At 39.8% G+C, this 12112-nt stretch overlaps 2 protein-coding genes across 2 annotated transcripts; both read right to left on the reverse strand.

Moving 5' to 3' along the window:
- Positions 1-3976: 3976 nt before the first annotated feature.
- LOC124131446 (forkhead box protein B2-like) lies at positions 3977-5052 on the reverse strand. Its single transcript, XM_046494730.2, has one exon. It carries the CDS (start codon positions 4779-4781, stop codon positions 4053-4055), a length of 729 nt encoding a protein of 242 aa, XP_046350686.2. The 5' UTR covers positions 4782-5052; the 3' UTR covers positions 3977-4052.
- A 5699-nt stretch (positions 5053-10751) lies between these two features.
- Positions 10752-11881, reverse strand: LOC124131471 (protein lin-31-like). The gene has a single exon (XM_046494756.2). It carries the CDS (start codon positions 11870-11872, stop codon positions 10796-10798), a length of 1077 nt encoding a protein of 358 aa, XP_046350712.2. The 5' UTR covers positions 11873-11881; the 3' UTR covers positions 10752-10795.
- Between the last annotated feature and the right edge of the window lie 231 nt (positions 11882-12112).

Raw genomic sequence — 12112 nt, forward strand, 5'->3', positions numbered from 1 at the left:
AACTATACGATTATAGTGTCAAAAGTAAAATTATATAATTCTCTTATCGATCGGGTACAATATTTTGCTTGATGCTTTGACAGATACAGATATCAATAACATGCTGTGATTAATGGCACTGAAAGAACAAGACATGCGTTGCAAGGAGTTCCAGTATTCCAAAAGATCAAAGAAGCAGGACTAAGCATGCACATGTAAATTTCCGACAAAACAAGTCACCCACATAGGGCATATTTTCAGCAAAGATGGCATCCATGCCAATATACTTCAAAAATAGATTCAGTCACACAGATCCCACCCTCTAAAAATGTCCATGACGTGTGTCACTTCTTAAATTTGGTCTCGTATGATCACAAATTTGTAACACACCCTTCTTGCAACGCCTCCCCCTCTTTACAACCTTCTGAAAAAAGACGCGTCTTTCAAAGTGTGGCAAATTAGGGCAACTTGATTCTCATGGCGTAACTTGGAGTGATGTTTTTAATTCACGTCTTTTGAACATACAAGAATCTTCCTGTTCTGTTTTTAGGAACAAACAATGTTGGGTTACAGGCATACTGTCTCTCTGTCAAAACTTTTGTGTGACACTGTATTGATCAGGATGTCCATATTGTGATCGAGACTTTTTTTAGGCTGAGCTAAAAAAATATCAGGTTGATAAGCAGATGGAGGCTGAGTTTTTTTTAATGAAACAAAATTAAGCCGCCCCCCGTGCCCCCCTAGAAATGACACAATCAAATGACACAAGTAATCGTAACGGGGAGATTTAATGGCGCATCAATTGAGTTGTCTCTACACTCACAGACATCACAACAAATCAACACCATGCTCTGTCATATTGTCAGCACATGTAACAGCAGTAACAACATCCAATCTGTGTCAGTAGCAGTGGATGTGCGGAATATTATTCTGGGATAGTAAAGGTATACAATCTTACAGGATAGTATTTTTAATGCTGAACAAAAATGACTGACTAAGCTGGCAAAATAGAATTGAATTCCCTGACTGAATGCCATCATATTTTTCTTTAAACAAGAATACGTGTTCTTTTCTTTAAACAAGAAGACGTGTCCATGATTATGCTACATATGAATACACTTGATATGTTTCTAAATACTGAAAGTTTATTAGAACACAGAAAGCTAGCACAATTAGTAAAATTAAAAGTTGTATGTAGTATATACTGTATGTATAAAATGTAGTATTACACACGCCTTGTGTCAATACTTTACATCTGTCCATAAGTATGTTGTCATTAGAGTGTGGTTATAATGCTAGAGTGGTCAGAAGCAGGGTGAGGCGAATTTGATGACTACACGAGTGACCAAGTCACTCAACCCTGGATTGGAGCTTGTGATGCGAAACTGGGCCGCTACCAATTGTGGTTTGCCCAAAAGATTACCTTGTCCAAACCTAGCATTGGTTAACCAAATATTCCAATCAATTACCCTTTATTTTCATTAGAAGTTCATCATTGATGTATGAAATAAAGCACATGACAAGATAGATATGTAGAACTGTGTGGTTGTTTTGTTTTGTTTTGCCATAACAACACATAAATAAATCGTACTTATTATCAAATAGAAGAAAGTGCCTTTCTGACATTTCTTTCCTTTAAAAATAATGGCATATTCTTACATTCTTAAAGTGTTGTTTTTTTATTTCTTCACGTAAGACGTGCTAAGTGTACATACTATTACACACGTCAGTACTTTACTTATTTCCATGTACACGCCTTAAGCATGTTGTCATTAGAGTGACAAAACAAGTGGTTACAATGTTAACATGCTGTTTTGATGTCAGTAGCAGGATGAGCCTGTCTGTTTCTCCACCTCAAAGTTTTACCTGACGATGTCGGCATATTTGATGTTTCTATAAGGTAACAAGATTCAATCAAATCTGGATTAGGGCTTGTGGGGTTAAGCAATTGTGGTTTGATCAAATACAGATTACCATTTGTCGGTTTCCTGTTTGCTTAGTCTCCTAATTTACCGGTAAGGAACAACCAGCTTTATTAAGCAAGCAATGACGAACATTATCCGATCTTGTGAATTGGCTTACCTGAAACCGCTTATCTCCCTTTACCATTCTCCCGTCAGAGGATGAAGGTAAGTAAGATGGCGACAGAGCGGACTTTACTGCACGCGACAGACATTCAAATCCAATTTCACAGAAGGCCGACTTAATACCTTTTAATATGCATATTATATATATACATTTATATATATTTATATAAGGGGTATGTAACAAAACGAAAACAACCACACAGTTCTACATGTCTACCTTCATGCCATCTTGTCATGTGCTTTATTTCATACGTCAATGATGTAGTTCTAATGAAAATAAAGGGTAATTGATTGGAATACCTTAACGTTGTTTTGTTTGTTGTTTTACATCATTCACAACGTACGTGTATGAATCTCATCTTGTCAAAGCCTTGGTTCATACCAGATTGATTTGATGAGCATGTGGATGCTTTTGAAGATAAATTTTCACGATCATTAGGTCTTGAACCAATTTATACTTAATACTACATGGAATCAAGGTTATCATTTTACATTTATGATCACTATTCCAATATCCCCCACGACCTTCCTCAGGCGCCTGATAATTGTGATATTAATGTTCATAAGCGTTTTCACCTTCTCTCAAAATTATTATTTTATACACAAATTGTTTATTCTGCATGGTCACACATTGCATCGTAATCAAGGCAAATCTGGGATTCGAACCCATACCCCACTATGTAACTCCATTGACACAGGCCCACATCCACGAGCTGAGATATTGATTATGTTTGTTGCTGATGCTGGTGTAAACCAATGTGCATGTTTATGTATAATCGGTTACATGCCTTTGGGTGAACGTTTAGGAAAAATAGCAATAATGTTCTTACTGAAAGAATGGCTAATGTTCACAGGTGTCCACAATGCTAGAAATTCCGCCGGTGTCCAGCTTCTGATGGTGGGATTTAAGATGGGTTCGAGGTGACAAACGTGTTTTCAACTGATGTTACTTTTATAAATTAATCCAATTTAAACAAATGCAAAAATATACGATGAGTCTAAACTATGATCAATTCATAAAAGGGGTTAATTACCGATAGTTCATCTTCTGCCCTGGCATGTTCACAAGCATGTATAAGTGGATTTGTTTGATATTTAGGAAATAAGCATTTTGTGTTTTAGCGTAGAGTTGGTTAACTGTAGATATAACCATGCAAAATTGAATTCTGAATAAAAGGAGATCACATTGAAAAGGCAAAATGGTTCGAAACAAGACATGACATTGTTTCCTTTGAATTCTTATTTGTATTCACCAAAAGCTTGCAAGTGTCACTATCGGGTGTATGTAATAGATCTAGTAATGACACAACTTCTCTGTCTATCTCAGCGCGCAAGCAGATACTCGAGTTCCACAGACTATACCGTGACTGCAGATCGCACAAACTCCACCATCACATTCGGATCAGATTGCACGATTTCATATAAACTGTCCGGTTCATGCAGTCACGTTTGTTGTTGAAGGCCTGAATTATGTATGAATGTACACGTTTCACGAAGCTGGAATTCTTTCGAATACTTTATCAGTGTAAAATGTACTCCATCATCACAAAACAGTGACTATCCATTGGATAAAAGTTTTTGCCTCTGCTCTAAGGGATACTTGTAGCTGAATCGGCTTGTACACCACAAGGCAGCAGGTCTCAGGGTGCACACGACATAGGTGTATAAAATACAAATGTACAAATAAGTCTTGTTAATTTTATTTATTTTATTTCTATATTTAGTTCATGTTGTACATTATGCATACATACGTATTTTACCTGAACGCAACATATTGTTACTGTAAGGCAATATATACCGTATGTTTTCAGTTAAATACACACAATACACATTTGACAATACAGATATGATATTGTCAGTAGTATTGCCATCATATTCAAAGCCACGAATTTTCTGTCATGCACCAGATGTTGAATCAACTTAAATTCCTATATAGCACTTGTGTACATCAGTCTTCATTATCGCACCAGCAGGGGTGTGTCCACACTAAGCATGGTATGATCTCGTGGACCTTGTGCCCCAACTCTGTCTAATGTCGTTTGAAGAATCAGTCATTGACTGTTGCATGTTTGGATACAGGTAGTTGCAGGAAGGGTCAGGTATACTTAAACTGGGTGAGGGAACTTGTGGCGTGTATGTTCCGCCCAGTGGAGAGCTTCCCGGGGAATAGCTGGAGAGAGGGGAACCGGTCAGAGAACTGTTGATACTGCTGGTGTTGTAGTAGCCGGCTGTAGGAGGAGAGTAGCCTGTAGGAGATCCCATGGTCCAGATACAGGGGTCCGGTTTGCCGATTGTGCTGTAGGGGTGTGTCTGGGTCAGTCCCGGGGGTAAGGAGCCGAGACTCAGGGGGTTGAAGCTTGTGTAAGGAGATGGACCCCCATACAACCCCAATAACTGTCCGTAAGGACTGGCAGGATGGAAGGAAGGATCTTCTCGACGTTGCTTTTGTGCCGACTTGAAACGCTTAGAACGACGGAGGAAACTGCCGTTACCAAACATGTCCCCACAAGAAGGATGCAGAGCCCACAGGTTACCCTTGCCTGGTTTCCCCGGGGGTCGGGGCACCTTGACGAAACAGTCATTGAGGGAGAGGTTGTGTCTGATGGAGTTTTGCCATCTCCGTTGGTTGTCTTGGTAGTATGGGAATCTTTTGACGATGTAGTTGTAGATGTCGTTGAGAGTCATCATGCCTGTTGTGGAACTCTCGACGGCCATGGTGATGAGAGCCACATAGGAATAGGGAGGCTTCTTGTTGGAAAATCGTCTGTCTTGTTGTGAGAGGGTGGATGTTCCCGAGAAACCGTCCCCTTCTCCGTTCGAGGATACCGATGAGGTAGGAGACGGAAGAATGTTGTCATAATTTGGAGATCCTTGTTGCGTGTGACCTGATCCATGTGTGATCAGGGATCTGACGTCTTCTCCCTCAGTAGCTCCAGATGTCTGGGACACGACTGGGACGGAGTGTTGAGAAGATATGGAGTGAGCAGATGGAAGAGGTGTCATCTTCTGTCCCATGAAGGGAGACGTATCTGGGACATACTGGAACATGGATGGGTTATACATGATTCCTGACTCAATGTGCAGCAGGTGAGAAATGTATTACCTCAGTAGGCAGAGGAATGTTTATCCCCCTCGTCACAGCGAGGTTTATAGTCCCTGGCCAGATAATCCCCTCAACACGCGCTTTACAGATCTCAATTGCCTCTAGATTAAGTAGCCTTTGATATGTAAATGACCGTATGTCGTCACTGATAATGGGCGTCGCTCTAAAACATGTTTCAAATTTTTTTAGGTACGATTGGTCAAGAGCTATAATCCCGCCTTTCACTTGTGAGTTGCATTACAGTATATGAAATATGTGCTATTATTCGCACGAAAGACGTTACATCCACCAGCGTGTTCATAACGATGACGGAAAGTAATAAAAAACACTAGATTACAATAAGTATGTTAATGGTTAAATAGTTGTAGCATGGATTCCTTTCGAAAGGCTGATAGACTTTGAAGATATCGAAAGAAAAGGCACCTCACGTTTAGTATTTATAGAAGTGGGTATACAATATGAACGATCTTGTGACTTCTTCTCCACTGTGGAAGTGTCACCATGTTCAGTATATGTATATTGTGGACGAGGAACCGGTTGGTTCAAGTCTAAGTAAAGTTTATGTTCTGTTCTGTTCAGTACATAGCTGACACCAAAAATCGTATTGGGTAGACTTATTGTTGTTTTCTCAAGGATTGTCACCAAGCTTATTGATATCCCAACAAATCAAAACCACACTATCAAGGGCTGTCAGTATCGGTCATCACAAATACAACAACAACCTGTCGGTGTTAAAAGCTCAAATGTAGGTGGTTGTATTGGCATTGCTACTGTGTGCAATACTCGAAGGTGGGGACGTACTAAAAATTGCACCATAAGATGATTTTGTTTATGTTGACATTGATTATTAAAAATATATTTGTCTAACATAATATAAAACCACGACAATAATATACTATATACGTTTTATTATGGCTGCAGATAGAATATGGCTGATTTCGGCGTTAAAAGACAATGTAAACAATCAACTGTGTATAGTTCAGGCTGCAGACAGAGAATCTCACAGCATAAATATATTAGTGTAAAAGGGGTATATAAAATATACTACCGGTCACTAGCCATATAAAATATGTTTTCTTCGTTGGAGAATTAAAATGTAGGTTTGGGCTGTGTAATACACATACTATTTAAAAAGTAAAATAAGTTTATCAGTATTAATAACTCTAGTAAGTTGGAATAGCTAAAACTGACCTTTGCGTATAAACCTTCACGCAAAGCATCGTACACAGGGCAATCCAACAATACATGACATTCATCCCCAACACTTTCCTGACACTGAAAACACACTCTTTCATTCACATTCATATTCGAATATCTGCCTGTTTCCAACTTCAGAGCAGCAGTACCCGATCTAAGAAGGCAGAGCGGTTTAGAACGAGGCATATACATACTAACATAACTTTCACACCCATACACATCTTTAAACATTCTATACGTACGTAAGTTGTTACAACCCGTTCTTCCGCCAGGCTTGCATAACAGTTCATTCCAATCAGTCACATAAATTCCCATGCAGATAACCTGCACACCTGCAACTACACTTTTCACGCTCACATTCTCTGAAATATTCAACCCCCATTCGTTCAGCTTTGCTCTTACACGAAAATTCCAGTTTTTCACACGTACACCAGCATACCGTTCAGACCACATAAAACATACTTATTTAATCTAAGGAGGTTCTAGTAAAACGACAAGACTGTCTAACAACACACATCCACTGTCTAACTGTCGGAGGAATCCATCCCATATCTCCATTAACAGCAACATTTGGAGCGTATTTACCCAATCCTAAGAAAAATCTCAAAGCACGATGCTGAACGGCATTTACAGTAGAAATGTCACGATGACCCCAGATAGATGCCCAAAGATTCAAGACTGACCAAACCATCGTATCGTACAATTTGGAATAAGTAGTGGATTGCACACGTCCGATTGCCTTAGCATTGTAGTCAAAATGTGTGAGTGAGGTTGGTTTAACACGGCTTTGACACTACATATGCTGTCCATTACATAGTGCTGTACTAAGTAAACAAATGATAATTACAATCTCAAAATGAGCCATAAAATGACCATAGTCACCATAGGCTGTCTGAAAGATGTACATCACACCCTGTAGTATAACCCCTCACCCAAGGGCGTCAGGTGACATATCCGCGGACACCAGTGTCTTCCCCGGGTCTATGTCCTGTAGCTATAGAAGTAAGCACTAGGGTCAATATTGATTCAGACCCGTACATGCTTTCGAAATATGCAGATATTTCAGTTAATTCACAAAATGCACATATCTACACATATCGACACATATGCACAATGTATAATTAACATATTCGAGGTTATAAAACCCAAATTAAACTATACGATTATAGTGTCAAAAGTAAAATTATATAATTCTCTTATCGATCGGGTACAATATTTTGCTTGATGCTTTGACAGATACAGATATCAATAACATGCTGTGATTAATGGCACTGAAAGAACAAGACATGCGTTGCAAAGAAGCAGGACTAAGCATGCACATGTAAATTTCCGACTAAACAAGTCACCCACATAGGGCATATTTTCAGCAAAGATGGCATCCATGCCAATATACTTCAAAAATAGATTCAGTCACAGAGATCCCACCCTCTAAAAATGTCCATGACGTGTGTCACTTCTTAGATTTGGTCTCGTATGATCACAAATTTGTAACACACCTTTCTGGCAACGCCTCCCCCTCTATACAACCTTCTGAAAAAAGACGCGTCTTTCAAATTGTGGCAAATTAGGGCAACTTGATTCTCATGGCGTAACTTGGAGTGATGTTTTTAATTCACGTCTTTTGACCATACAAGAATCTTCCTGGTCTGTTTTTAGGAACAAACAATGTTGACTGGTAACGTTACGTTTTCGTCAGTTTTCAAGTAAGGGTATATGGTGCTTAATGATCATTTCCCATCACAGTCAACAACTGTTATGGCCTGATGAAATGGAAGGTTTGAAATGATTATTAATAAATAAGGGTGACAGGCATACTGTCTCTCTGTCAAAACTTTTGTGTGACACTGTACTGATCAGGATGTCCATATTGTGATCGAGACTTTTTTTAGGCTGAGTTAAAAAAATGTCAAGTTGATAAGCAGATGGAGGCTGAGTTTTTTTTAATGAAACAAAATTAAGAACTCCCCCCCCCCCCCCCCTCCCCCCGTGCCCCCCTAGAAATGACACAATCAAATGACACAAGTAATCGTAACGGGGAGATTTAATGGTGCATCAATTGAGTTGTCTCTACACTCACAGACATCACAACAAATCAACACCATGCTCTGTCATATTGTCAGCACATGTAACAGCAGTAACAACATCCAATCTGTGTCAGTAGCAGTGGATGTGCGGAATATTATTCTGGGATAGTAAAGGTATACAATCTTACAGGATAGTATTTTTAATGCTGAACAAAAATGACTGACTAAGCTGGCAAAATAGAATTGAATTCCCTGACTGAATGCCATCAAATTTTTCTTTAAACAAGAATACGTGTTCTTTTCTTTAAACAAGAATACGTGTTCTTTTCTTTAAACAAGAAGACGTGTCCATGATTATGCTACATATGAATACACTTGATATGTTTCTAAATACTGAAAGTTTATTAGAACACAGAAATCTAGCACAATTAGTAAAATTAAAAGTTGTATGTAGTATATACTGTATGCATAAAATGTAGTATTACACACGCCTTTGTGTCAATATTTAACATCTGTCCATAAGTATGTTGTCATTAGAGTGTGGTTATAATGCTAGAGTGGTCAGAAGCAGGGTGAGGCGAATTTGATGACTACACGAGTGACCAAGTCACTCAACCCTGGATTGGAGCTTGTGATGCGAAGCTGGGCCGCTACCAATTGTGGTTTGGTCAAATAGAGATTATCATTTGTCGGTTTCCGGTTTGCTTAGCTTCCTAATTTACCTGAAAGGAACAACCCGTTTTGTTTAGCTACCAAAGACTAAACTTATCCGATCTTCAGAGTTGACTTACCTCCGAATCAGAGGATGAAGGTAAGTTAGATGGCGACAGAGCCGGACGATACCGCACGCGACAGACATTCAAATTCAATTTCACAGAAGGCCGACTTAATAACGATATATATTTATACCCATCAACCCAAGGGTTGCCCAAAAGGTTACCTTGTCCAAACTTAGCATTGGTTAACCAAATATTCCAATCAATTACCCTTTATTTTCATTAGAACAGTAAAGGGTAATTGATTGGAATATCTTAACGTTGTTTTGTTTGTTGTTTTACATCATTCACAACGCACGTGTATGAATCTCATCTTGTCAAAGCCTTGGTTCATACCAGATTGATTTGATGAGCATGTGGATGCTTTTGAAGATAAATTTTCACGATCATTAGGTCTTGAACCAATTTACACTTAATACTACATGGAATCAAGGTTATCATTTTACATTTATGATCACTATTCCAATATCCCCCACGACCTTCCTCAGGCGCCTGATAATTGTGATATTAATGTTCATAAGCGTTTTCACCTTCTCTCAAAATTATTATTTTATACACAATTTGTTTATTCTGCACGGTTACAAATTACATCGTAATCAAGGCAAATCTGGGATTCGAACCCACATCCCACTATGTCACTCCATTGACACAGGCCCACATCCACGAGCTGAGATATTGATTATGTTTGTTGCTGATGCTGGTGTAAACCAATGTGCATGTTTATGTATAATCGGTTACATGCCTTTGGGTGAACGTTTAAGAATAATAGCAATAATGTTCTTACTGAAAGAATGGCTAATGTTCACAGGTGTCCACAATGCTAGAAATTCCGCCGGTGTCCAGCTTCTGATGGTGGGATTTAAGATGGGTTCGAGGTGACAAACGTGTTTTCAGCTGATGTTACTTTTATAAATTAATCCAATTTAAACAAATGCAAAAATATACGATGAGTCTAAACTATGATCAATTCATAAAAGGGGTTAATTACCGATAGTTCTTCTGCTACCCTGGCATGTTCACAAGCATGTATAAGTGGATTTGTTTGATATTTAGGAAATAAGCATTTTGTGTTTTAGCGTAGAGTTGGTTAACTGTAGATATAACCATGCAAAATTGAATTCTGAATAAAAGGAGATCACATTGAAAAGGCAAAATGGTTCGAAACAAGACATGACATTGTTTCCTTTGAATTCTTATTTGTATTCACCAAAAGCTTGCAAGTGTCACTATAGGGTGTATGTAATAGATCTAGTACTGACACAACTTCTCTGTCTATCTCAGCGCGCAAGCAGATACTCGAGTTCAACAGACTATACAAATGTACAAATAAGTCTTGTTAATTTTATTTATTTTATTTCTATATTTAGTTCATGTTGTACATTATGTATGCATACGTATTTTACCTGAACGCAACATATTGTTACTGTAAGGCAATATATACCGTATGTTTTCAGTCAAATACACACAATACACATTTGACAATACAGATATGATATTGTCAGTAGTATTGCCATCATATTCAAAGCCACGAATTTTCTGTCATGCACCAGATGTTGAATCAACTTATATTCCTATATAGCACTTGTGTACATCAGTCTTCATTATCGCACCAGCGGGGGTGTGTCCACACTAAGCATGGTATGATCTCGTGGACCTTGTGCCCCAACTCTGTCTAATGTCGTTTGAAGAATCAGTCATTGACTGTTGTATGTTTGGATACAGGTAGTTGCAGGAAGGGTCAGGTATACTTAAACTGGGTGAGGGAACTTGTGGCGTGTATGTTCCGCCCAGTGGAGAGCTTCCCGGGGAATAGCTGGAGAGAGGGGAACCGGTCAGAGAACTGTTGATACTGCTGGTGTTGTAGTAGCCGGCTGTAGGAGGAGAGTAGCCTGTAGGAGATCCCATGGTCCAGATACAGGGGTCCGGTTTGCCGATTGTGCTGTAGGGGTGTGTCTGGGTCAGTCCCGGGGGTAAGGAGCCGAGACTCAGGGGGTTGAAGCTTGTGTAAGGAGATGGACCCCCATACAACCCCAATAACTGTCCGTAAGGACTGGCAGGATGGAAGGAAGGATCTTCTCGACGTTGCTTTTGTGCCGACTTGAAACGCTTAGAACGACGGAGGAAACTGCCGTTACCAAACATGTCCCCACAAGAAGGATGCAGAGCCCACAGGTTACCCTTGCCTGGTTTCCCCGGGGGTCGGGGCACCTTGACGAAACAGTCATTGAGGGAGAGGTTGTGTCTGATGGAATTTTGCCATCTCCGTTGGTTGTCTTGGTAGTATGGGAATCTTTTGACGATGTAGTTGTAGATGTCGTTGAGAGTCATCATGCCTGTTGTGGAACTCTCGACGGCCATGGTGATGAGAGCCACATAGGAATAGGGAGGCTTCTTGTTGGAAAATCGTCTGTCTTGTTGTGAGAGGGTGGATGTTCCCGAGAAACCGTCCCCTTCTCCGTTCGAGGATACCGATGAGGTAGGAGACGGAAGAATGTTGTCATAATTTGGAGATCCTTGTTGCGTGTGACCTGATCCATGTGTGATCAGGGATCTGACGTCTTCTCCCTCAGTAGCTCCAGATGTCTGAGACACGACTGGGACGGAGTGTTGAGAAGATATGGAGTGAGCAGATGGAAGAGGTGTCATCTTCTGTCCCATGAAGGGAGACGTATCTGGGACATACTGGAACATGGATGGGTTATACATGATTCCTGACTCAATGTGCAGCAGGTGAGAAATGTATTACCTCAGTAGGCAGAGGAATGTTTATCCCCCTCGTCACAGCGAGGTTTATAGTCCCTGGCCAGATAATCCCCTCAACACGCGCTTTACAGATCTCAATTGCCTTTAGATTAGGTAGCCATTGATATGTTAATTGGATAGGCATAGGTAATGGGTGTTTTCCCTTAAACATATTTAGACACTGTCAGTTACTATTGGCCAGGA

This window comes from Haliotis rufescens, unplaced genomic scaffold (genome assembly GCF_023055435.1).
Source record: "Haliotis rufescens isolate VD_foot unplaced genomic scaffold, xgHalRufe1.0.p SCAF_1, whole genome shotgun sequence".
NCBI lineage: Eukaryota > Metazoa > Mollusca > Gastropoda > Lepetellida > Haliotidae > Haliotis > Haliotis rufescens.